The sequence below is a fragment of the Cinclus cinclus genome, chromosome 7 (genome assembly GCF_963662255.1).
Source record: "Cinclus cinclus chromosome 7, bCinCin1.1, whole genome shotgun sequence".
In the NCBI taxonomy this organism is placed as follows: domain Eukaryota; kingdom Metazoa; phylum Chordata; class Aves; order Passeriformes; family Cinclidae; genus Cinclus; species Cinclus cinclus.
This window is the reverse complement of record NC_085052.1, coordinates 30428026-30455746: the sequence shown is the minus strand read 5'-3', so window position 1 is coordinate 30455746 and position 27721 is coordinate 30428026. Positions and strand designations below refer to the sequence as shown.

At 40.4% G+C, this 27721-nt stretch overlaps 2 protein-coding genes across 3 annotated transcripts in view; one reads left to right on the top strand and one right to left on the bottom strand.

Annotated features, from left to right (window-relative positions):
• PHYHIPL (phytanoyl-CoA 2-hydroxylase interacting protein like) overlaps positions 1-13295 on the top strand; it is a 56276-nt gene extending 42981 nt beyond the window's left edge. For both annotated transcript variants that reach the window (XM_062496584.1, XM_062496585.1), the window contains exons 2-5: positions 2979-3175; positions 8156-8330; positions 9272-9389; positions 12761-13295. In XM_062496584.1, coding sequence (XP_062352568.1) covers positions 2979-3175; positions 8156-8330; positions 9272-9389; positions 12761-13295 — 1025 coding nt within the window. The remainder of the gene's footprint in view (positions 1-2978; positions 3176-8155; positions 8331-9271; positions 9390-12760) is intronic.
• Positions 13296-15328: 2033 nt separating this feature from the next.
• Positions 15329-27721, bottom strand: part of FAM13C (family with sequence similarity 13 member C) — a 116022-nt gene continuing 103629 nt past the window's right edge. Inside the window, exons 17-21 of the mRNA XM_062496085.1 lie at positions 26753-26964; positions 19532-19627; positions 18091-18290; positions 16565-16666; positions 15329-15784 (exon numbers count right to left, since the gene is read on the bottom strand). Coding sequence (XP_062352069.1) covers positions 15661-15784; positions 16565-16666; positions 18091-18290; positions 19532-19627; positions 26753-26964 — 734 coding nt within the window. The 3' untranslated portion in view covers positions 15329-15660. The remainder of the gene's footprint in view (positions 15785-16564; positions 16667-18090; positions 18291-19531; positions 19628-26752; positions 26965-27721) is intronic.

Sequence of the window (27721 nt, the reverse complement as noted above, 5' to 3'; positions counted from 1 at the left end):
TCCTGAGTCATCCCATCACATTCCTAGGTTTTCATGGAGCTGACAGCTCACAGAAGTACCTGCAGGAGTTACTGTCTTGTGTGTATTCCCAGACACGTTGCACCCAGCACTTGGTGCACCCTCTTCTGCATGACAGCAGAGCCCTGATGAGTGAAATTGCATCAGTGTAGGGGAATACTGTGGTGACACAGAAGCGGCGTCACCATGGTTCCACTGACTTTCCTCCCAGTCACTGCTTGTGGGATATCACCAAGGCTTCCCCGTGCTTTTATATTTCCAAATTCATTCAGTGACTTCTGGATGTCTCACCCATCATAAAAAAAAAAAAAAAAATTGCAGCAATCTAGAGGCTGCTTTGAGGTTCTTGAGTGCAGACAGGCATGGTTTGGGTGAACAGAACAATCACCACTGAATCTAGGCTTTCTTTTTTGTAGCAAACTTTCAGTCCCAGGAAAAAGGCCAGTGCTAGAGGTGGAGGTTCTTCAGGAGCTTGGCATGTTAGGTGTGCTTAGGTTTTTTTTGTTGTTGTTGTTGTCTTTGTATTTCTCCTAAAATATGTGTGTTGTATCACCTGATTTTCTATCTAACCACTACCCTACCCCTAACCCCAGCACCCATGGGTTTCCAGATCACCAAGATGTAGAAGCAGCAATTTTGGGGCCCTGCCAGGTTGGCCTTGGCATGCCCTTTCCAGCCCATTTTCCTGAAGCTGTAGGCTCTTTGACTCTTTCAAGCCTAACCCTAAAAATTGCCTGGAGATTTTCTTCTTGACATTTACTTAAAGCCATTTACTCACTTCAAAAGCAGAGAAATTTAAAGGAATGGGAATGCAGATATCTGAAGATGTGTGCCAGATATTAATACCAAGAAACACACAGAAAATTATACCTATTTCTAGAAGCATATTTGTTCTTTGCCACTGATGTTCTCGAAAATGCTTCTTTCTCTCTGTTACTTTTTGTCAATGGTCATCACAGCTTTGCACGTGTCCTGAGGCTTAAACCACCTTGGCTGTTTGTAACACTGCTCAGGCCCGGGGTATGGAATAAAAAAGCTCATTTTTAGGCAAACAATTTGCACATTAAGGTATTGTGGATTTATGGCTTGGATTTCCTGGCTGCCTGTCTGTTCAGGATGTTATACAGGGGTCTCAGTCTGTCCATCTCTCCTGCTCTGAGAACCTCAGCAGCCACACTTCATCTTCTACTTAAACACAGAGCCTCGCTCCTGGAAGAGCTGATCTGACGAAGCCTTTTCAGTGTACCTGCCAGAGCTCTCAGTCATCTTTCAAATACAAATTGCTTGCAAAAGAAAGCAGTGCCATTTTCTCCCTGCTGGCTTTCTGAAATGTCATGTTGGGAAAAGCACTTACCACGTCTTTCATATGAAGAGAAAGCTTTCAGTAATGACTGGTATTTCTGAGTCTGTTGCAGCCGGTGCAGCTGTTGAAAATGTCATTGTGTATGGCACAAATAAGGGGGAATTTTGAGCAGGACCGTGCACTAACTGATTTTTGTATTAGTTGAAAAAGGAAAAGAAAAAAAAAAAGCTATAGAATTTTTGAAGAATAGACAACCTTTTGGATGTATTGCATAAAATAAAAATAGAAAAATAGTTTTATTAGGTCTTGAAGTCATCAGTAAAAATACATTATTCACAATACTAGCTGGAGATCTATGAATTTTGCAGACTCTGATTGAATTTCACATATCTATGAGCAGAATTGTGAACAATCAGGCCAATAGTAATATTCCTGCATTGAAGTGCTGGAATAATTCTTTGGCAGAGTATGTTGAGACGCTGATGTTTTCCAAATAAAATTTTCACTTTTATTACTGCCCAAACACCTCTGAGTTATGTTTCTTTATAATTTTTTACCAGTTATGATGAAAATATAAATACTATCTTTCTCTGTAATCAGATGGGACTATGATATTTCTGACAATGCGTTGCCTTGCCTCCCTGCATGAGGTTCCCATCTTCTTCATCTGGCCAGAATTTGGGAGAAACACGTCTCTTACAGAGACATTAGCTTCTCATTTTCTCTTTTGGTTCTATTAGTCCTTATCTATGTTCAGTTTTCTTTTATTTTCTGTTCTATTTCTTTACTTCTTCTCTTACACCATATAGATTTCTCCCCTTTTTTACCCAGTATTTTTTCTCAGCTTTCTGTTTTGTTTTTTTTTATTATTTGTTCACTTATGACTTGGGTCTTATGTAAGTGCAAAAACACTTAATGTTTCTGAGTTGTAATGTTCACAGAATGCTGAACTATAAAGTTGCCTTGGGAACTAAGGGGAGACCTAAATTTAGAACCAGTGATTCTTTTTGGGGTCAATGGTCTTTTGTTCACCTCCCATATGTTCTTCAAAAATAACTTCCCAAGAAAACTGCAGCTTGGAAAACAAAAATAATAAAGAACAGAAAATGAAGTTTGCTTGTGTGTCCCTTTTGCTGTGGCTCATCGAAATGTTAATTGCTTCATTTCAAAGGAGCTGCTGTTTTAAATATATGTATACATATGTGCATATGCATCCACCATCCATAAACCTTGCAGAGATTGGCTGTGCTTTGTGCTTGAAAAATGGTTTAAGGATGAATATGATTTCTGCTTGTGTTTTTGCCACTGACAGATATGGATAGAGCCATTATGTTAACTGTGGACATTGCTGGATTCTTAACAGAAAGCACTTGATAGCTTTAGATGGTTTGTCCTGTCAGCCTGCAAACACACACAGTGGTGATGCCAGCCACTCTGTGCACCATGTTATTAGTGCTTATTCACCCGAGGAATTTCATCCCTTTCCAATGCTTTCCATCACTGGCATCCAGGCTTGCATAACTGTACCCCACTGGCTCCTGAGGACTGCCTCTGAGCCTTTGTGAAAGGCTGTTCAGGGATGTGCTTGTACAGGAGCACACAAAACTGTCATCAAACGGGTCCTTCACTAAATGAATCGTGCTTATTTTCTGTGCAGGGAATAAATCACAAGATAGTGGGATTGCAGAAATGGAGGAGCTTCCAGTCCCACACAACATCAAAATAAGTAACATCACGTGTGATTCCTTCAAGATTTCTTGGGACATGGATTCTAAATCCAAGGATCGCATTACTCATTACTTCATCGATCTCAACAAGAAAGAAAACAAGAATTCCAACAAATTCAAACACAAGGTAATTTTCATTTAAAAATCAAGGCACAAATTCTTGATTTTAAACATATGAAACTCTTTTTTATTAACCTTTCAAAGCCAGGCCATGGGAAACAGGAATTAGATATCTAGCGAAGGTGGGTTTTGATTTATCTGATGGAATTTTGGTTTACTTAAACTACCTTCTATGTCTCCAGCCTATGTGCATGTACACACAACTACATTTGTTTTACAGAGAACTGCACCTTACCCTTCCTGTTTCGTTTGAAAGTTCCTTTGAAACCTCTACAATGTAGTGCAAGACTGCCATTTTTACTCCTGGCTAGTTCTTTATCATTATTTACAAAATATGTATTCCCTGTCTGTCCTTGTTCAGTGACAGACTCCTGAGAGCAACACATATTGTTTCAACAGAACCACAAATTCTAATGCACTTCAGGAAGGCTTCCAGCAATTTTACTTTGCAGCATTCAGCACTGTGACCTGAATATTCATCTGGCCTCTTTCCTCAAGCTTCTGGTGCAGGAACATATTGAAGGCATTGCAGGATCTGTATTTGCCAAATCCAGAAAAATTTGCTTTGACCTCAGAACCATTAAAATACTGATGCCTAGAGATATGTGGAATGCAATAGAACATTCTTCAAATTTAAAAATAATGTTGGCATTATCTACAAGATAAGGTATGGCAAGGCACAAATAACCATCAAAACAAATGTAAGGGCTGTAATTATCTCAACACCTAAATAACTGTTGGTTTCTAAGCCAGTGGGATAAACAGAAAATATTCTCACCAATTTCTCTGAGGCTTTTTATTGTAAGACTATTTTTCATATGATTTCCGATGAAATCTTTTCCTAAGATTAACGACAGAATGACAGGGGTATAATTTTCTTATTTGAAGTTTTTTGTTGTTTTTTGTTGTTTGTTTGTTTTGTTTTTGGTTTTGTTTTGTTTTGTTTTTGTTGGAAGTAACATATGCATTAAGAGTAACAAAAAAATCACTTACTATTGCTTGAAATTGAGAATTTTACATGTTTGGCCAGGGTGTTGCAGTTGCTAGGAACCAGTATGTGAAGCACGACTGAACCTAATGTTATAGTAGGTATGTACTATATGCCTCATGTTTAATTGTAATAGCAAATGAAGTAGGGTGCTTTTGCTATTTCTTACTCTTACTAATTTTGGACTGGGGGCTTTTGAATTGGAATTCCCATTTTACACTGCAGGAACAAGGATACTCTCTAAATTGGGGTGGATTCTTTCTCATTTATTTTATTTTATTATTCTACATGTTTTTCCATTCATGTGCAAATCGGTGTATACTTGGAACATATTTTTTTCTGAAAAGTAAAGCCATCCTAGTACAGCAAACACCACATGCACTTCAGAATCTTTATCGTAGCGATGAGATTGGACTTAAAATAGAGAGGGGAGGGAAAGGATATTGGTAGTATAATAAAGATAAGCTGTCAGATTTATTTTGTGTTTTGCAGCAATTCCATTTTTACTGTGCAGTATTGTTTTGTCAAGAGACAAAAGTAATTGGCTTTGTAAGAATGGGAGACTAAAATCTATCAATTAAAATGGTTGATATTTTGGATGTCTTGTTGGAATTAAGTAAAATTGGTTGCTACTAATTTTGCTAGTGACTCGGTTAAGATTTTTTTTAATGTAATTTTTTGATGGTTTTATTCCCAAGCTGAATGACAGAGATCCAGAGAGCAGAGGGTGGACAATAGTAAAACACAGACTGAATACTCCAACTCTGTTCCAGAGCACTTGGGTGTTTGCTTTCATACATCTTTAGTACTAAGCAATTTTTAACACACCTTCTAGAATGAACTTTGGTTGATAATTGAAGTGCCCAGATTCTAAATGTGTAACCCAGGAGCGGTTCAAGACAAACACCCTTCCTCCCTCTAAGGTCTGCCATAGGAGTTTCCCAGCTGAAGCTCAGCAGCTGCAGCACTCCGGCCTGAATCCTCACAGCAGGGAACTGACTTTAGTCCCCACCCATCTGCTGACTTCCTAACAAAGCTTTTGCATAAAGGAGGGGGTTAGCACTCCCTTGTCTCCTAGCAGAGTTTTTTTCAGAGAGAGGAGTGAGCCCTGCTGACTAGATATACAAAAGAGCCTTGAGATTTACTTCTAGGAGTCATCCAGCACCCTGAAGACAGCTGTGCAAGGAGAATTTATCCTTCCTTACCTTACAGGTAGTGTAAAGCACTACAAGTGCCCATCTCTCTCACAGGTGATAACACAAAGGACCAGCTCATTTTCTAACTTATACAGAATTAACATTAAGTTATCAGTTTGCTCAGACGGCTGTAAGTTACTTGGGATATAGACATAACCTGATAGATCTGTGCTGTACCTCAGGAAAGGGATCTGTTTGTTTTCTTGTCTGCCTGGGAGACCATCCATGAATGATTTATCCTTCCTGCTGGTACTGTTCTGTTCTGTTTCTGTTACTAAATATATAAAGTATACTCAGCATACTTAGGGTGCATAAAGTTTTTTTGACTATTGTCTTCATCTCTGTGAAGAAGGTTTGTATTGGTAGTGGTATGCAAAGACTAGAACTGTCTTCCTTTCAATTAATTTTGCATACCTCCACACTTTTTAAAAATATGGAAATATGATTACTTCCATGTAATAACAAAAAAACCTCAAATATTTAGCAAAACTGGGACTAGAATATGAGTGTGCTGAGTTCCCACAATGTATCCTATGAGACAACCTGGCAAAGAGAAGGGTAACATGAAATGGGAGACAGTTGAAGACTGAAAGCTTCCTCTTTTCCCAGAAAGGAGAGTGGAGTGACTCATACACCTTGTTCCTTAGTTATTCAAATCTTCCAGGCTGTTCTTAGAAGTTGTTGCCATCTAGGTACCTTGAGAGTTGTCTGGTGGGTGCTGCTAGTGGAGCAGCCATCTGCCACTCTAGAATCCTGGCTCTCCTTGAGCTGGCATAGTACCTGCTTTGCACTTCTCTGGCAGCTCAGCCAGGAATGAGAGCTGAACAGAGGAGAGATGAAAGGGATAATTGAAGAATCCCAGAGGAACCTCAATGAGAAGAACATTTGAGCGTTTCCTCTGTATTGCGGCCTTTAAAAAAAAAAAAAAAAAAAAGGGAAAAAAAAGGTGGTGTTTGCTTAGAAAAAAACAGCAGATTAGAGTTGTGAGCAGCATTACATCTATCTCTCCAGCTCTAACCCCTCAGTTCAATGTGGCAGTCTGCCCCTTTCTTTTTACTTTTTTTTTTTTTTTTTTTTTTTTTTTTTTTTTTTTTTTTTTTTTTTTTGGTAGTGTCCTCCTTTCTTGGTATGGTTAAAAGAGGTTGCTGATGCACTGCTGGAAGGTAAAGCTTTGACCCCTGGGGGCAACAGTGTTTTTAATGTTACATGAAAACTGACAAAATCATTGGGGGAAAAGCCACCACTAGGGCATGAACACAAAGATCTGACCCAGGTGGAAGCTGTTTTTACCATGACCCAAGAGGAGGTGACAGGAAGACCAGTGGTATTGACTGTGGTACCTGCTGACTGCTTTAGCAGTAGCAGACTCAGTCCAGTGAGGGTGGTAGCTATAAATGTCATTTGGTGGTCTCTTTTTTTTTTTTCTTTTTTTTCTTTGTAATTTTTCTCTACATACTATTAATTTTAGCATGCACAACTCTCTCCTTTTCATATAAAGTTTTCACTCAACTATTATTTGATTTAAAGAATAATTGGTAAAAGAGAAATTATGACAACAAAATTTTACCCTGGATTATCACTCAATTACATCAATTCTTGTAATATCCCAAGCTGCCAATTTTACAGTTTCTTAATACAGAAACTGAAGATAAATTTTTGTTGATAGAAGAACAAAAGGAGAAAGATTTTTTTCCATAATAGGAGACAAGAAAAAAAAAATCCTTCAGGTCTTTCTTAGAAATCATGACCAGAAAACATCTCCCTTTTATTCTTTTTTTCCTTAAAGGACTACTATGATAGTATTTATAGGAAGATGATTGTTGAGCAGTATTTATAGGTGGACAGTTAAAGGTGTCGTTTAAAGTGCTCGCTTTTCACATGGCAGCTGTCTTACTATTCTGTTACTACTGGTGAATATCCAATAATAAATATCTCTCATTCTATCACAGCTCCTCAGGTATACTACAGAGAATCATTAAACTCCATTGTGAGTCCTTCCCCCACAGTTCTAGCAAAAACTGTCCTATTCTTCAATTTTTTTTCTGTCCCTTGGTGGTCTGTAAGCAAAGTCTTTGGTACTGTAGAAATCAAGTATTTCAACTACAACAAGCAGCTATTTTTCTTGGTTGCACCCTGGGCCTGTGATATAAGAGTAAAAGTAAGAGTATGTAAAGAGTATGTAAGAGTAAAACAGAGGATCTGAAGGGGTAGAGGAGGGGAAATCAAGAGGTTCAGAGATAGGCACAATCTCTTTGGCTTCTTCTTGCCACTTCTGTACAGAAGGGTATTTTGAAAGATGTGAAGCAGCCGTGGTTACTCTGCAGTGTGTTTAATTGAAATTTAGTTTGGAAGGTAGCAGCAGCAGTGTAGCTGGACTGAGTGAAAACAGTAGGAATTTTGTTTGATTACATTGGCTGAAAGAAAACAGTGGTGGCACAAGAAGCTCTTAAATGAAGACACTTTTGTTCTCAGTAGCATGTCTTTGTTTGCATACATAAGCGTAAATGGCCCTAGTCTGAATTATATATTTGGGCTATACATAATAGTATTACTCTACGGTCACTTGGAACAAATAATTAATTCACACATGCAAGTTCTCCCCATGTCTCTTAGAACAGACCTTACACCACTGTCCTCTGCCACTGCTCACTTTGGTGTACCAACAGACTGGGAGGTAACTCGAGCTTTTGGACAAGAGCCAGTGGTTGGGGACTACGCAGCAAAAGCAGTCAAGGAAAGGGCGGCAGATCGGTTTGGTTTCACTGCTGACTTGTGTCTCACTCGGTCCTTTTGTTTCTGTCAGGATGTACCCACCAAGCTGGTGGCCAAGGCTGTCCCTCTGCCCATGACAGTGCGTGGGCACTGGTTCCTGAGCCCCAGGACAGAGTACACGGTGGCGGTGCAGACTGCCTCGAAGCAGGTCGATGGCGATTACGTCGTTTCGGAGTGGAGCGAAATCATCGAGTTTTGCACCGCAGGTAACGTTGCTGAGGGATCTTGTTCCACAGGCTGGAGTCAATTAGTGCTGGTTCTGCTGCCTGACTGAGCTGGTCACCTGCCAGTGCCAACTGTGCTGGTAGTCTTAAGTAGTCACCCCTGGAAATTGAAATTTAAACCTTAGGCTTTGTGTGTGCGGAGGTTTGGCACATTAAGCAGAGGCAGCTGGACCGCCCTTTACTTGTGCAATAGCTTAGCTGTCCCAAAGTGCTGTGCCTGGCACCACTGCTTGTCCCAGGCTAGTAAAAGGCCATAAGGTGCCTGTCACTGGCTACCAGCACCTGTGGGGAAAAGGTAGAATGGCAGGTCCCTGACAGTTTAAGACATTCTGCTGCTCTGCTTTCTCTTCGTGGTGCAAAGCCTCAGCGCCATCAACACCCCATCTCAAGGGTCACTTTGGCCTGCCTTTTATTAATAAGGCTTCCTTTGGATGTCCATGACCTGCTGTCGTGGCTGACTTTGCATGCCTGTGTGAAAGCTGAGGATTGAGGCAAGCTCAGTATGAATCCCACGTTGCTTGGGAAGCCATTTAAGCTGGGTCCTATGCAAGCCTTGCTAGTATTTGTTAGTCGTTGGTTGTTGGCTCACAACCGGTTGTACTGTAGCAGTCTGCCAGCCAGAGAGGGCAGTCCTGAGCTGCACTGCAGTTCCAAATACAGGGAAACCAGCTCTAACATGGGAAATCCTGAGCTGAAAGTTGCTGTAGGCTTGTAGAGCTTCTGTGAGGAAGGAGTAGGGAGCACCACAAATGCCTGCTCCTGCCATTTGATTTGCTTGTTGCCAGTGTTGAAAACTGGGACATGATGTGATGCATACTACCAAGATTCTGTTCCTAGTTTTCAGTCTGCATGTGTCGGTGGCTTTTGGAAAGTCTTTTGGTTTTACCTGCCCCGGGTACTAGCAGTTTGTCTTTCCTTTCCAGATTATTCAAAAGTTCACCTAACACAGCTATTGGAAAAAGCTGAAGTGATTGCAGGCCGTATGCTTAAACTGTCTGTTTTTTATCGGAATCAGCACAAAGAATACTTTGATTATGTCAGGTAAGAAACTAAACATATACGAAGTCCTTTGGCAAATTGAAGGAATAATGAAAATAAGTAAATAGAGACAGCTGTGCTAAAGCTAGAGCAGAATGTCTGTATGCTTTATGGCCCATTCAGAGGAAGGCAAAGAATAAAATAGAGCTTGTTTCTTTCACCTTGCTTAACTCAGCACTTCCATTAGGCAATAAGAGTCCGTGTTTTGAAGCAGAAACTGAGGTACTTATAGGGCCTGATTAAAGCATCTGTAATCATAATGGAGAGTTTAGTAGCCAAATATTTCCAATGTACTGAGAAATGAAGTGAGGTAACTGAGAGTAGGAGTGTACAACAGTGTGCATAGGCATTTGCCTGCATGTAAGAGTCCCATCTCAAATATTTGTTCTACATGTAAAACCATTCCATTTCCATGCCCAGATGCAGACTCTGCAATCTGAATGTTAATTTACAGACCGTGTGGGGTGGGATAGGGCATTATGTTTAGACAGTGTTAAAACACCGTGCTTCAGTTGGAATGAAAAATAGAGGATAGCTGGAGGTAGGTTCCCTGTTCTGTTGGAAACCCAGTGTGCCTTCCACACACAGTTGGAAGCGTGAGTATAAGAGAAAAGCAGACTTTTGATAGAAGGAGTCCAAGCTTATATGCTGCTTGAGCAGAAGCAGCCACGCAGGGCAACCTTCTCCTGTTAGAAGAACATGGATGAAAGGTAAGCAGTGTGTTGGAAGGCTGCAGCACTGGCTGTGCTTCTTTAATATTCATCGGGAGATGGGACTCCTGCTGGGCTGCATAACTTCTGTTTAACGGCACTGTCACACTGGTACCCGCCTAGAATGGAAAGTTTTTAAAACAACTCAAGGCAATCCAGCTTCAAAGGACAGACTCTACCACATTTGGAAACATTCCTGCTTTGTAGTCCTGGGTATCTGATTTATTCCAAGAGTGTATTGGATATTGCAGAGCATGGGCTTGCCCTTCCCCTTCTGTGTTTTGGAAGGATTATTTTATTGCACAGAGGAACAAAGCTTCAAAACTCAGTGGAGCTAGAGAATAAATTGCAGTTGTTGAGGCTCTTTGAGACCCTCATAAACCACTGCTGCCATCCTGGGCTGGATACCACAGAAGGGAAATGCCTGTGCCCTTCTGATCCTCATGTGCTTTGTTTTCAGCTATGTAGCCATAGGGCATCTGCCTTTGTGTTGAAAATTGCATTTATAGCTATGGGTTTGGCCTTGTTCTGCCATATATGACTCTAACTAATTGCACTCTATCTGTTCCCCTTCTTCCTGTTCTTTCTTGGTTTGACACCAATAGAGATGAGTTTGTGTTCCCTCTGTTAGTGAGCTAGAGACAAAAAGCTGCATTTTACCAGCCCAGTGAGAAGCTACACTACCAGCACTGGCTGATGGGCATCTCTTTTGACCAGAAATAGACTAATACAGCCACATGAGCTAATCCTTCCCCAGTGCACCCATGTGTTTATTCTGTTAAAAACCCTAACCACATTCTTCCTATTAGGGAAAATTCCTTGTCATCCCATGCCTGCCAATGGCCTCTGGTGTCATCACCTGATAGCATAGGTATACAGGCAGCTGCTCCCAGTGCTAAAGCAGCAGCCCTACATGGATGGTCTGAGCTCACAGCTCGGAAGGGTGTTTGTGTCATTGCAGCTTACCTGGGCTGGGAGCACCACAAATCAGCTCAGATCCCCTGAAAGGGCCACCTATAATTAGCCTAATTGGCCACTGGATGTCAGTATCTTGCCACAGAAACGAAACCTACATTCTCAGAATGAAGCCTGACTTGCCAGGTGGCAGAGGTTTCAGGTGGTTATTTAAACCCATTCAATCTTCTAATTTTTTTCCCCTTTGTTTTCCTCCCTAGTTATCTCTTCGGTCATAAAATACTAATTCTGCCCCCCATTCCAATCAATTTGTTATGAAATAGGGCTTGAGACACTAAGTAGATAGCGTTTGAATGGCTCAGAAAACTTCTGAAATGCATCTTTAGAGTAAAATAAAGATGTGCTGCTGAGAAGATTAAAAATAATGTGAAAAAATAATCACAGCTAGAGATATTACTGAGTTGTTTTGTAATGTATACACTGAGTTTGTTTGCTTTGACTGCTACCTCCCACTTTAACCAAGCAAAACCTTCTGCCACACCGTTCTACATGGACCTGCTGCAAGTTAAAAGCAGAGAGAGAGCAGTCTTTCTTGGCTAGTTTCCCCTTTCCTAAAAGAAGGAAAAAAGAAAAAAAAAGTAAAAGCAAGGCAAGAGGGGAATGTAAGAATCACAAGACTCTCTAGCCCTGCAGCCTCGTGCATTTCTGGTCTGTCATGTCAGTGAGTATAAAGACTTTGTTCTAAGGGTGCCTGGCAAATATGGTGTTTTCCAGGACATACAAAATGGGATGGTTCCCTTTCAGGTATCATGTGGTTGCAGGTGCAGAGGGAGCCAAAGCTGCCACTGGAGCACTTCTAGAGTTTCCATATTGGGGAATGCCCTGCTATACATAATATCTCAGGTGCTAAGGAAGGGTTAGAGGGGGAGTGTTCTCCTAAATTTAGCAGCCTAGTGCTGCTAAGTGCAATTTGGGATTTGGATTTTTTTAAATTCACGTGTTCATTGTACATTTCTTTTCACTGGAATGAAATTGAGCTAAGTTAAAAATAAAATAACAAACAAAAAACCTAAATACACAAGTTAGTCTATTTTTCCAGTTAGGACTACTGACTGCAGAAGCTGGATACCAACCAAAGTGGAAACTAACCAAATTGCCTAATTCTCTGTGCCCAGCTCTGTGCACTGATTGAAATCAGCAGTAGACCAATTAGACTTGAAATGATCACTTGGGGACAAAAATACTTGCAGACAGTACATTCTTTCCTATAACCTCTCTGAAAAGAATCCTTCAGAAATAACTTTCACTGGCAGTTTCCTGCATGAAGTATATACTTCATGTGTTAAAAATACATATTAACAAACCTTATATTCACTATATGGAGACTAACTTGGAATATTCAACATGCGTTTATTGTTAGAAATGTAGTGTAAGTCAGAACAAATCAGCCAATTAATGATATTTGTAGTTTGGGGGCTTTTTTTGTTCATGCTTTTTTTTTTTTTTTTTTTTTTTTGCCTGCTTATGATGCCCAGAAGGCTGGCTGGAAAAGCAGATTTTCCCCTTGAGCAGGAATTATTGTAGCTCTTCCCAACTCTTATGTCCTAAGACCATGACTTGAAGCCCAGCCTTCAGTTTAATAGTTTTCCTTTGTTTCCCTTCAGTCCTGTTTCCAAACAGCAGGATGTCCTAACTTTACACTTTTTATTTACCATGTGTACAAAATAAATACCAGTCCTTCATTTGTAGAGAGCATCACGGGAATGCTATGCAGCCCTCTGTTAAGGATAACAGTGGCAGCCATGGCTCTCCAATCAGTGGGAAGCTGGAAGGCATCTTCTTCAGCTGCAACACTGAGTTTAACACTGGGAAGCCACCCCAAGATTCACCCTATGGAAGATACAGGTATGAGATTGCAGCTGAAAAACTCTTCAACCCAAATACTAACTTGTACTTTGGAGACTTCTACTGCATGTACACAGCCTACCACTACGTCATCCTCGTGATTGCCCCCGTGGGGTCACCAGGAGATGAGTTCTGTAAGCAGCGCCTACCCCAGCTAAATATAAAAGATAACAAATTTCTGACCTGTGATGAAGAAGATGGGGTCATGGTTTACCATCATGCCCAGGATGTAATTTTGGAAGTCATTTACACTGATCCTGTGGATCTCTCCCTTGGCACAGTTGCAGAAATTACTGGTCACCAACTAATGAGCTTGTCTACTGCAAATGCAAAGAAAGATCCCAGCTGCAAGACCTGCAATATCAGTGTTGGACGTTAAAACTTCCCTCATTCCTTAGGAGCCTTCAAACCTCTGTTGCCCATTTCCATAGTCAGACAATTCTGTCAGAAGCATGCACATGCCGCTGTCACCAAAAGCAACTGCCAGTCTTCAAAATCTCCAGTAGCCACCTTAGGATTTCTTCTCTCCCTCTTTCCCTTCTGTTCCCCTGATGCTTTAATTGATTAGAAGTCCTGGATTTCTTTCTGGCAACCATTTATACCTAGATGCTGCAAAAATTGTTTTCTGTTTCTTGCCAAACATAACAAAATCCTATATAAACTGCTTCAGCAAAATAAAAATAACTGCTTATAAATGGTGTTTAAATATGCATTCGTTTTAACTACTGAACAAGTACTGGGATAACTGAACAGCATGAAAGGTTGTAATTGCAGCATGATTTGAATTTCAGAGCCTAGAAATGTCAGCACTTCCAACGTGTTGTTCGACAGTGTTATTTATGTTATTTATATTAGCTAACTGAAAACAGAAACTGTGTCTCGACATAATAAATATAATAGAAAAATATTTTATTTGTACTGTTGTATAAAATATTATACAATCATATAGAATATATAGATTACATTTTAATATCAATTGTATACATGTCATTAAATCATTTTCCCTTATCAAAGATGTAGTTTGTAAACTTCAAATAGCTCTGTATCTGTTCCTGTTGCTCTAGATAACTTTAATTAAAACAGATTTATGAAGACCATTTCTGATTCATAAAAGTTAAGTTATAAATTATTAAATCAGTACACTGAAACAACAAGTGGCTGCAAAATAAAAAGTTTCTTTTTTAGTGTTCATATTTTTTCTTCCATATGTGAAGATGTGTACATCTTCCAAATCATGCCATTACATACTAGGTAAATACAAACATGGTTGGTACATGATAGGCTTTATATAACCAGATCTTCTTACCAAGATAGAAAACAGGTTGCTTATACTATGTGGTCAATACAAAATGACAGGATAAAGCAAAACACTCAACAGTGACTCAACTGACTCAAAAGTTACTCCAGTAACTTTTTTTTTTTTTTCCTTTAAGTAATTCTTCCTTCCTTTCTGTCTGGGCTAGGAATTTCCCAGAATCCCTGCTTTTCATTTCTAGTACAAAACCTCCTGCTACTCCTTCTATTACTAGTCCACTTTTCAAACCAATGGCCTATCACAAATAATGACAAACAATTCTCCTTAATATTACAAAGTGTGGTGCTCTGAAAGTTAAGAAAGATGTGTAATTTCAAGGGAAAAATAATTTTTCGTAACCTTATTTTCAGTAAACAAGAAGTCTAGTAGTCCTCATCAGATAACTGTGGCACTCACTTATATACCATGTACTTTAGCTATCCAAAATATCTTAGCATAATGCAGTAATCTAGTCCTGCTTTAATATATATATATGTGGCAATTTATAACACAAGAAGTACTTCAACATTTTACAAAGTGCATGCGTCTAAACGAGCTTTGGTAGTTAGAGAAGCAAATGTTATAGCATCAGGCAAACCAAAGTGCAAAGGTTAAGAGAGAAATCAAAATTAGTATGCAGTTGATCTGTTTACTGACTTTTCAATTCTGTGAGCCAGGTCCTGTGAACTAATGAAAAGGACAGCAGCCAGTACATTTGTTCCATCTTTTCCCAGCAACCTGTAGCTATTACACTTTGCCAAGCACTTTCTCTTATTCCTATAACACCAGTAGCTCCACTTGGCAGTCGTGTTCTGGCCTTTTCTTGCATGAGCAGCATCACTGCTCTACTCCCAGCCCTGGCACTGCTTCTTCCTATGCACCTTTCTTTGAAACCACTGGAATTGAATGGCAAGCCTGTCTTGACAGCTAGAGTATGTTCTGAGTTTTTCCTTCGCTCACTTTCATTTCTTTTAATCTAGTGAATCAACACCTTAATATCCAACATTCCTAATTAGTTCTAACACATGTTATTTCTGGAAACAAATGTGTGGCACATTAGCATGGACTAAGATATACTAAAAACCTGCAGAACATCTCCTCACGCTTTTAGAGCAGGTCATACTGAGAATCTATATTACTGCAGTGTCCTTTAAATTTCTTAACATTCTCACAGTGCACTTCAAGACTTTTTTGAAAGGAAAAATATATACTATGGTCCACACACCCGTGCTTAATATTCTTGCATATTGCTGTCCTCTCTCATCACAGTTATTACAATTGGTAAAGTGCATCAAAAATCTCAGTGTGTCAAATAATCGTGCAGCAGACCAAGACCTGTAAAATTACTTTCTTTTTTTCATTACTTCTTTGTTCGCTTGGATTTTTTTTTTCTTTTTTCTTCTTTTTTTTTTTTTTTCCTAGAGAACAATATCACAGCATTGCATTCACTTCAAATCGTTTTGGAAATATCATGCTTACTGATGAGAACCTCCAGGAGCCTGATTTTAGCTTTTGTGTGCTTGTATTCAGTGTATTCCTCAGCCATTGGAACCCGATCTTCTTTCTGAGGACTCCTATGAAAAGCAAATAAAAGCACCATCATTTTTTATGAGTAAGAAGAGAAAGAGTCTTAAAAATTAATTCTGCAACAACTGATGAGGATTGGGGATTTTTTTACTGACTGTAAATGACTAAAGATAATTTGACAAGACCAAAAAGCTCTATTATACAGAAATAAAATTATATTTAAAATACTGAATTTTCATATACCAGACAAAATTCTTGACAGCTGTGGAAGTATAATTACTGGATTCTCAAATATGCAGAGAAGTCATAATAGTGCTTTGAAAACTGTTACCAGTCACCACTTTTACCAGTACCCATATACACCATGATTTTCAACAAAAAGGTTTGCTAAATGAAGAGGAAGAAAAACAGAGTGAAAAATGGCCAGTATTAAATTCTGGGTTTAAAAACAAAGCGGCTTCTGGCTTTAAAATCTGTTTGAAAATGGCCCAATTTCCAAGTCTATTCCCTGCAGACTGACATCCTCAGAAAGAGGATGAGATTTTTAGCAGTCTCCCTTTAGCAGCTCAGGGAATATCCTGTGCTGAGGTGGGGTTTATGCCCATTCCAGGCATGTCCTGGAAGATCCCCACATCCTGGCTTTCCTCATGGAAAACCACATTTTGCAGGAACTAAGCAGAGAGATATGGACATCTCCAGAGGCCAGACATCTCCAGGGTATTTTCCAGCCCTTAGGTGCACCCCAGAGTGTCACCCTCACAGAGAAAAACACCCCTGCCAGGACCCAAAGGGGACAAGGAGGGGGCTCTGCTGGGCTGCTCAGTTACCTTCCTGTCTGTTTGTAGAACTGCTCCTCAAACTCTCGAAGAGCCTTGCGAAGTCTCTTCTTATCAGCTCTCGTTTCTCTGAGATGTTCAAGCAGAACGGGCCTGTAAAACACAGACAAGAACGTGAAACCCCCTTGAGCTTGGGAGTGTTGTAAAAGCCCTGGATCTGGGTAGCAGAGAGCTTCTGCTCTGGGCCCTTGGCAGGCACTGACCAGAGTGCTCAGACGTTCCATCGTACTCCACACATGGCTGTACTCCTTGCCTTTTACTGGTATTCCAGCTCATAAAGGGGAGGCAGAGACTCTGGTCAACAGGGGAGAAGCATTCAGGACCAGGCCTTGCTACTGGCCTTAATTCCTTGTGGAATTGATGGAATTGATAGGGCTCAGTATCTCACAGGTGGAAATACTGTAACTGAATTAAAGTCAACATCCAAGCCCTGCTCCTATTCGTAGCTGTTCCCAGTCATTACTGTGATGCAGTGGAAATGCTAGTGGTACCCAGAAGCATCATTTTTGGATGCCATCCTTTAGCTAGTGTTTGGAGGAAAAGGCTTTTAAGCAGAGAGAGAATTCTGTCGTGACATTTGTTCTTGGTAGTTTGTTGTTTTGGTTTTGTTTGCTTTTTTTTTTTTGCATAATGACAAAATACGCAGAAATATCTTCCCAGCATTCAGAGCAAACTACTGTGCACGTAGTTGAGTGACATAGAAATCTAAGTAATTTTTATTTGATCTCTATAGTGTTAGATTCTAGTTAGCTTCATTTATGAGCCTCCAATCAAAACACAAAAGAAAGATACCATCACCTAAGTTGTGAGAATATATCAGTCCCTGGGAGGCACAGTCTTCAACAAGTTACCTTTCACTTCCTGGAGACAAAAAGTTGGCACAAAGTTGTTTGAATAAACAGCTCAAAGCACCACTATGCTGCCCAAACAGTGAATCCCCTCTGCCTCCTCTTCCCCATAAGAAACGGGCTTGGAACACAAGCCCTGTGAGGAACAGCTGAGGGAGCTGGGGCTCTTTAGCCTGGAGAAAAGGAGACTCAGAGGTGACCTTATCACTCTGTACAACTCCCTGAAAGGTGTTTGTAGTCAGGTGGAGATTGGTGTCTTTCACCAGGCAGCAGGTGACGGAACAAGAGGACACAGTCTCAAGCTACGCCAGGGGAGATATAGGTTCGATATTAGGAAGAAGTTTTTTTACATAAAGGATAAAAAAAGGTATTGGAATATTTTGCCTAGGGAGGTGGTGGAATCACCATCCCTGGATGTATTTTAAAATAGACTGGATGTGGCACTGGTGCCATGGTTTAGTTGAGGTGTTAGGGTGTGTATTGGACTTGGTGATCTTGGAGGTCTCTTCCAACCTAGTTATACTGTGAGAGCACCGAATCACTCCTTTGGTACAGAATATACCTATGCAACAGGTATGGCTCATATTTCTCTTACAGACTCGCATTTAACTTATAAAGTCTACAAGAAATATTTTAAAACATTTGGGGGAAAAAAAAGAGAGAACTTACATTGTTGCCTCATGTAAATTGGACATAGACAAGGCTGTTTGCCTGTAAACTTTCTTTTCATCCAGAGGTGAAATACATGCAGGCTCACTCTCCTCCTGTGAGTAACACAGATGCTCTTCAACAGGGAAGCAAGACATTGGACCAGACGATAACTCATGGCTGCTTTGAGAATGGTCTTCATCTGAGTCTTCCTCCTCCTGCTTGAGAAATACAAAACATTATCAAATTAATCGTTTAAATTACAATAATTACAGTAATAGGCTGACAACATAAAAAATTAGGATCTGACTTCCTGGATGTATTCATTGAAACATTGCACATACTGAAAGGTTTACCAGGTCTATCTGAGGTTGTTCATGAAAGGACTTCTGGGGTCACTGGGTTACTGTGTATTGCCTACCATGAGTAAAAAGGACAGAAGCTGGCTCTGCTCCCAAGTGTCTCCAGCCAGCAATTTATTTCTGTTTGCCCAAAAGCCCTTAGATACAGCAAAGATTTAACTAATGTTCTGTATTTATGTAAGCAGTGCAGTCTGGCTGGAACTTGTACTCCTCTTACATACACATCTCCTGTGTGTATATTATACATAGATATTTTGACTGTAAAAAGAGTTGGAGGGAGAGATTCCACAGTTTTACAGTTACTAATGTTAATTACTAAAATAGACTGATATTGATGTCTTGCTCACATTCCTTCATCCTCAGAAAAAAAGCTGAGCTACTGAAACGAAGGCTTAAACATAAGAACTCCATAAGGTAAAGCTCCTAACAAGTAACACTTGGGGGAATTTCAGTGAAATTTTTCAGTGAAATACATATGTGCCTGCATGCAAAGCTTTGCACTGCGCTTCTTCAGAGAAATGTAAAGTTACACTGCCTTCAACAAGGCAATTATAATTTTTAGAATTGACCTAGCCCCAATTACTATTAGATTAGCATATTTGGTAGACATGCTAATTAACTTCAGGGTAGCCAGATTCCACTGCCTTCACTCACTGTGAGACCAGTACTGTTCCATCGCACCAATACATTATTAAAGTACTACAAATTGCATATTAGGTGCTACCTGATTGATAAAAGCATTGTTGATAAGATATAGAAGTTAGATATAGTGACAGCAGAGCCCTTCATGGAAAGAGAGAGGTTTCCTTCTGTGTTGCAGATGTTTGCCACAATGGAAAAGTAATGTCAGCCTTCTATGTCTTACCCAGCCCAATAAAGTTCCTGCATCAGAAACTGCTGTACTTTGGAACCACTGCCATGCATAGAAATTGACTTTTACAGAGCATTTGCTCTATTTGAAGTATCAACACCCTGTATTAACCAATGAGCAGGTTTTTGGGTATCAGTAGTTCTATTGTTGCTAAATGGACATACAGGTACAAATCAAACACAGCATTTTGTATGTTTCCTTGACAATGGATGAATTCTTTCCAACTTACAATTGTGGTGATTAAAGATGGAGTAGCCAGAAGTTTCTTGATAATTCTGTATCTGTCATAAAGTGGTTTCATGAGACTCTTTTCTTGCTTAGTCACCTAAAGAGAAATAATAACAAAACATAGCCCTCAAAAATTAAAAAATATAATGTAAATTTAAAAGATTCTTATTTTCTCCTGTAAAGCTGTGAAAGGTACTAGAAGAGTATGACAAATGTGTATTTTTCTTCAATAGATATTCCATGGGAACTGTAATTTAATCAATGTGATTTCTAAAAGGAAAATTGCAGTCTAGAACCCAGTATGGTTTCCTCACTTTCTTGAGCCACACCACTCAAGCAGAGGGTAAATTATTCTCTCTCTGAGGCTGCTGCTAGAGCAGGAGGAGTTCAGATGTGCTGCTGCAGTACCTTGCATTGCCAGCTCACCTCCTTAGCTGTGATGACAGCAGCAGGAATGCCAGAGCCTGCCTGGGACAAGCCACTCATCAGCCCAATGGGATGGAGAGCACCAAGAACACGGCTCTGCAGCCTGCACGTGGAGCTGGCACTGTGCAGGATAGCTGTGTGCACCCCTCACCAGAGCTGCCTTCCACAGTGGGGGTTTACTGTCTGTTCACTTGCTTTGTTCTAGGTCTTTCGTGAGCACTTGGAGCATTGATTTGGAAGAGAATAAGATTTTAAATCAGGTGTTAAGTGCTTGATCCTGCCACAAATGTTCACAAGCATACAAAAACACACCTTAGGGAAAGTAGCTGTGCACTAAATTGACTTACTGCACTAAGGGAAGGGGGGGGGGGGGTGTGAAAGCAGCAAATTCCACAAGGAAAAATAAAAAAAAACCAAAAACAAGACAAGGTCCTCCCCAGCCAACCAACCACGCCACACCACCACACCCCCACAGTAACCTTTTCCTCAATGATAAATTGTCCAAATAGGGTCATTTGCTCCCTAGCCCACCATCAGCCTCTGCTCATCGGCTCCCACACCCATGAGCACTCACTGGGTGCATTTTCACTGATTTTTGGCACTACAGAGATGCCCAGGCACACCCGCTCAGATGAGTGAACCATGGCAGCTCTGAAAAGACACAGGCTGGCTGATGGCACAGACAATAGTCCAGAGCTGCTCAGACAGACAAATGCCTGGTCAGCAGGAGCAAGGGGGACAGTAGACAAACACAGGCTGGTGACACTGCACACATCTGGCTGATGGAGTGCTTAGGGACCACTTCTAGAGCCACCCTTCACTGCAGAATGTCAGGGCTTGCCTATCCCAGCCCAGCCACTTCTCTTCCCCAGGCATCATGTTCCATTTGACTACAACACATAAGAGCTCCAGCGGATGCCAAACAAGTCAGAAGAGATAGCTTTTTTTGCTTTAAACCTAGTCAGTGGCCTCTCTGTCTGACCTTGTCAGGTAAGTCTGGATAAAGATGGTGCTGAGCCATACCAGACAGCTGCAGGGCAAACATCAGCTCCAGAACACTCCACTGTGCTTCAAGGCAGCTGTTACAGAGCTGCTTCAGCCCTGAGAAGAAACACCCTCTCTGAGCCCTATGCTACAAATGTGTCCTGTTATTCTCTTTCCTATCTCTGAATCAAGTCTCTTTTACTTCTACATTGCACTAATAATTTCTATTTTGTTTTCCTTCTTAGGAAATATAATTTCTTGATACCCTTCTTGCATACTCACTCCATCCCTCAGCTCTCATTCCAGGCCCAAAGAAGATGAAGAAAAATGAGGTCAGAATCAGATCATAATTTTAACAGCTGGCATATTTTTTGGACAAACAATGGTGCTAGTTCGTTTTCCCCTACCACAAGTACTACTAGCCAGAAAAAGACATTCACAATAATACAGATATTGATATCAAAAAGAAATTCCTCAGTAGACAAATTTTCAAATCATCACGTCATCAGCTGTGGCATTTTTTTTGTTTGCACCTACATTCAGCAATGAAATTCCTTGAATAGATTTTAGGTAACAGTTTAAGTCCTGCTGTGTAGTAAAGGCAAACACATACAACAGGTCATGTAATTTTGTAGCTTGTATCTCAGATGGTGCCCTATATAAAACCTTCCTCAGCTGATAAGCATTCTAAACATAAATGATAGCAGAGCCAAATCTGCTGTGAATACATAATCTATGAATTTAATCCTCAAATCTTGCATTTTCCAATCATGGAGATACAGAACCACTTTTTATTTTACTTTAATTTCTAACATATAAACCAAATTCATCAGTATCAGGCAATAATATTTATACCTGAAAATTAGTTCGAAATAACTAAAATTATGTTAATTGTGTAAAATTCATCTAAATATATTTAATATACCAAAAATATTGGTTAGAGAAGTTAGATAATTTTTAATTCACCTATCTTTCTATGGCATACTTACAGGTTGTCCATGAATACTCTCAAAATATAGTAGATATTTCTGAAGATTGATTTTTTCCAAAGCCATTTGATTTTTTGTCCTATTTAAAAAAGTTATTCATAAGACTATGAGTCAGGATTTCATGACAAGGGTACAGGTATTTATCTGTTTAATAATCTCCCCTGATAAACATTAATAATTAACTCTATTTCTGTTTGCACTGAGGTCAATGGGGACTTGGCATTAACTTAGTAAGAAAACAGCCAAAAACACTACATATATATTAAGTATGTTCAGTTGTATAAAATGAGAATAACCACTATTCTAGACAAAATACTCAGAAAGTTGAAAAATTGCATGGAGGGCATTCCTCAACTTTTTAATTATTCATAAAGAAAGAGAAACAGATTTGCCTTGGCTGGTAAGGGGTGTAGAACAGAAAGACTCAGCAATGCAAACCCAATCTGTCATGATAAACAACTTATTTCTGTTTAAAAATTGCAGTCATGAATCACTGGTTCCAAAAGAGCGTTGATTTTTCAGTGTTGGTGAATAATCAGTATTTGTACAGGTGTCTGCTCTGGGGAGCACACAGTCTACAGATATTTGTCACCTCCTTTTCCCCAACAAGACCTGCTCCTGACAGTTGGGTATTTTCACCTGGACCAGAACACCAAGGCACACACGAAGTGAATGCGATTTCCCACAGCCTTTGCCAGATCACAACAGAGCTGCTTGAGTTAGGGCCAAGTGTCCAGAGGTGTGGGGGAGATGAAATAATGTGAGGAACCATGGAGTTGGGGGCACACTTTTTGCAGAAATCTGATGACAAGAGGGCTTTTAGTGACAACTTGGAGAAATACTTTTACTAATTAGACCCTACTTTAAAAAATACATCAACCCTGAAGAAGTGACACTCTTCTAATGAGAACACCTTGCTATTAACTTCAGCAGGAGCAAATCCTTTTTTTTTCTTTGATGCTTAAATGCAAAAACAGCACAAAGCCATTAATCAGAACCGCTAATCACATTTTCCTAAAATATCTGCATAAGTTAATCACTCTAAAATCAACTGTCATTCATGTTAAGAGATGAGCTGCTAACTAGAATGTAGGAGTATTAAAAATCAGTTAATTTGTTTAATTTTTGCTAGTTCCACAATTAATACAAGGTTAATTCTTTCAAAAACTAATAAGCCTGGAGCAGCTGAATGTTTAGGAAGAAATGGGGTGATAATTGATATTGATTTTACACAAGAGAAACAATCTCAAGCAGGCTTAGCTATTTCATTAGCTCATTTTATTAGCAATCTCAAGACAGGTTGGTATTCAGCTAAGTTTGAAATAGCTGATCATTTAAAAATCAGAGAAGGCAGCTGTAGTCACAAACTACAGAAGTGCCTGAGACATCTTAGGACTGTAGGCTACATGCAGCAGCGAGAGATTCAATGCTAATTAAATAAAACACTGCTTCATAGCCAAGGAGAATATGAACTGAAGTGGGTCAGTGATGAGATGACACATACATAAAGGGAACCAGCCCAAGAAAAGCCTTGGGGGACAGGCTGCAAACATTCCAACAGAAGGCAAAAGTCATTTGTGACATATAAAGAAAGATAAAGGGGACTGCAGGCACACAGTTTGTGAGGCTGGGAATGGGGCTGCAGCTGAGCCTCATCTCTAATGAGTTACAGCTGTGTAGGACAGGTGGACAGTATTGAAGGCAAGGAAACGTGGAATGCTGAGGTGTGCTGACCAGTCATAGGAGGGTACAGAGGGCACACGGCTGGAATGCATGTACAACGAATGGTGTAAAAGGTTGTGCTAAAGAACAGTGAAGTGCTGACGCTCAAAGCCTTCTTCTGTGCTAGTTGTAGCTCCTCCATCAGGGGACTTCAGCTAAAGATAAGGTAGTGGTTGGGTTCTCATAACTTGGAACAGAGGCACCCAAAAGGTTGTATGCTGATATCTTCCTTACTAGCCTGTTCTGTTCCCTGAGTGCCTATGCCTTCAAGTTTGCTGTCATTTTTCCAGACCGAAAAAATACAAACTCTGGGGACAGAAGGACAGAGCGTCCAGTGAGGGCTGGGCCTGCCCAGATCCTGTCAAAGGCAGTGCTTTGTTTCCATGCAGGCACCGAGTCAGGTTCCCAGGGCCTTAGTCTGCCGCTCGGGCAGGAGCAAAATCAGAAACAAAAAGTGCAAAGAAAGGCAACAAATGCCATGGCACTTCCATGGAGCAGTGCCAGTTCCAGCAGGCCAGCTCTGGGCTCACCTCTCTGGGGAAGGCTGGTGAGGCAGAGCTGAGCACCACAGAGCTGCTGCTTCCCCAGGGGACAGAGGCAGCAGCCACAGCCCCAGCCACCCAACGCTCCGACTGCATTCCAAGTTGGGACTTGGGTCTTGGATTTGTTTCTGGGGGGATTTGGTGAAGCTTTTTGAGTAATATTCAAAGCGTGTTTATTTGCCTTTTACCTCTTGAACTCCTATATTCATGCTCTTGATCTTTTATTTTTTTTTTCCTAAAGCCTTTTACCTAAACCCAAGGTGAGGTATCACATCAACTGCCATCTCCCCACACAAGGGGTTAGTGACACAAACAGTAGGTGGCCACCCCTTTGTGAGGTAGAGAGCATTCACAGCCAACCCCAATTTTCTCTCTGCTTTCTCATTCAATAACTTTACTCACAGGCTTTTTACAGGAGGGGTGTTTTGTTCTGAAAACCACATTCTGCTGTTTCCTATTCAGATCTTGTGGTCTGTGCTCTTTAGGCATACTGGGATTTTACTCTGCACCTTTCTAAGGACACACATGCCCTCATTTGTATTTCAGCAGTGCTTTAGAGGTATTCCACATTGAATTTCAGGGGAGAACTTGGCAGACTTTCATGGAAACGCTATCTTTGGCCAAAATAACAAAATACCAAAAAAAGAGAGAAACATTTAGCTGCTTTTTAGTTTACTATTAATCTAGGTCAGATTCTAGTGAAGGATCTAAGTGTAATATAGAAAACAAAATGTTGCACATAAAATATATCTACAGTAACAACAAAATTGTTTGTAGCTGAAATGAAGCCTTTGATCTTGTTGCCACAGATATCCTTGATTCATTTCACATTCCCAGTGCCACCCCATTCTCCCCCAAAAGTCCAGGATGACTCATAATCAAAATCCAATCTTTCTTAATGTTATGCTTAGGGAACTACTAAAACATATCAGTTTGAAATAGATCAATTTGATTTCATGTTATTCCTGCTCAAACCTCCGTTCCCCAGCAGTCTTGATAACTATTACCAAGCACCTTTGCTAAGAGATAGTTTTTAAAACACAAGTTATCTCTGCAAGAAGACAAAAGAAAAATTAATAAGATTTTTTAAAAATGAAAATATTGGCACGTGCAAACATTTAACTTCCTTGGTTTTGAGAATATTTCAAGACTGCACTGCCATTTCCTAAATTTAGAAGGTTCTCTTGGAAAATTAGAAATTAAAAAAAAAAATTGAAAAATGAGCGGGACAGATACCCACAGCCAATTTACTTCTATAAAATGGGTTTTGGACTGGATTTCCTCACAGACATCTGATCTTACTTCATTAATAAAAGAGTTAAAGACTGAAAATGTTATCCTACATTCTGCACTGTTAGAATTTTAGAGCTATGTACAGAATAGCATGATTTTGTTGCCTTTTTTTTGTTCTCTGGTTATGAAACACTTTTTCCTTTTCATTTTTCTTTATAAAAAAATAACATATAAAAAGAAACAATTAAAAAATCAGTCATGTATGCAGCACCCAAGATCTGAGAAGCATGGCATTGTTATGCACAGTCCTGTTTTTTTTAATAGCAACTAGTTGTTTAAGAACCAAGAATAGAAACAAAACAAAAATTATCTCTGCTGGATACCATGCACTACTGAAATCCACCCAGAATAACTTCTTAGTTCTCACAGAGTTGCACATTTAGTTCTTCACCCTCTCACCCCTTCCCCCTTTTCATTTATCAGCCAAACTCTAAATGTCACTGTCAAAATTTAGATTTTAGGTGGCTTTGAGGGCAGAATTTATTTTCTTGCTTGGCTGTAATAGCATCAGGACAGCAATATACTCTGACAGCAAAAACACCCCCCCAGAAAAGGGGGGGTTTGGGTGGTACATATCATTTTAGAGAACCCTGTATTATGCCAGGAATGTGAAAGCAGAGCAAAATTTTAATATATGTACTAGTTTTAAAACAAAAACTGATTTCCCAGCCAAGCAATTATGTTCTGTGGTATATTGCTCCTACATTCAGAAGAGTAATTGAGAGCATGGAAGAGAATAGGCAGGATCAGCACAAATGTACAAGGTCAGGAGAGCAAAGCAGTCTGGATGGTGGTGCTGTCCCTGCCACCTCAGTGCCTGCTACTGACCCTGCAGAGGCTTTCAGCATTTCTCAGCTCAGAGGGGATCTTTATCCTCAAAATAGCTTTAGGAATGGTTTTAGTCACACAGTTTCTGTGGACTCAAGGTGCTTGTGCTGCCACTATCTTCAGTACACCAGGATACGCCGTTCTGAGCACACAGCCTCAAGTCAGCAGGCTGCAGCAGTGCCTGGCAAAGAGTGCATCTCTGAGCAAAAAATGTTTAACACTGCTTGAAAAAGCCTCGTGCACCTCTGCACTTGAGCAATTCATCTCAGAAGAGTCACTTCTGGAAACTGCACTAGAGCTCCCACCTCGCTAGAGAGAAATTGCTCTGAGTGGCAGCAGTCAGAGGATGCACACACCCTGGCACACCTGAGCCAGCCACACACCAATATCTGCCTCAGGTGAGAGAGTTCTGAGGGAACAGCCATGCTTCTCAAGTACCTTAATAGTCTCAGGAAGGTTGAAGTGTTGTCTTCTCTCCTTTAGTTGTCTCAACACACTATCCATGGTTTCTTCCACTGAGAGAGCTGGTTCCACGCTTGTGGCCTCCTGTGTGCCAGCCTCTTTAGAGGTCCCACTGCCTTCACAGCTCTCTTTTCTTTGGGGTGCTGTGAAGGTACCGTTTTGCTCTTCTGACATTCTGAGTTTCAGCTCTGAAAGGCAAATTTCATGGCAAGTAAAGAGATTAGAAGTATTTGCAAAGCAGTTTTCTCTGACACTACTAGGTTAAAACAACCCAAAACTTTCCTATTTCTTACACGCAATTATTATACCCTAGGCACATAGGAAACTAATTCTGCTTCGCTTTAATGTGAATTTTGCTTCCTAGAGCAATTTAAACTGTCCCTCTCCCTTCCAGAGGCCACCCTGCCATGCCAGCCCAGCTGCTCAAGTGGTCCTTTCAAGGAGAAGCAGCCACTTTCTTAAATGACTTCCCTCTCTTAGAAGAGCACCTGAGCACCCCAGCAGAAGATAGAAGCTTCCCAGTCAGCAGCCTGCCTGGATGTGATAAAGCCTGTGACTGTATTAACTGGACACCACGACAAAGCCCCTGGAGCTACAGGGACCTGCACAGAGCAATAAGGAAATTGAATTAAAATCTGAATTAGCTCCCATAAAACCAGATTTTGTTCCAAGCATACTCTTGTCTGGTGAAGGACCTTGGGCACAGCAGGAAATTGATGTCTCCAACTGTGTGAAATTTGTTGAAATCCATGCAGAAGCAGTAGAATAATTTTTTTGGCTGTGACTGTCTGAGGACATAGGCCAGCTTTGTGGGGAAAACCGGTAGTTTTTAGTAAACATATAGAGCTAGAAAAGATAGACAAGCCTTGCTAACTTGAAGAAGGATCTACAAGCATTTGAGTGTTTTCCATTTCAATTATGTGCACCTCATGAACCTGGCTTCTC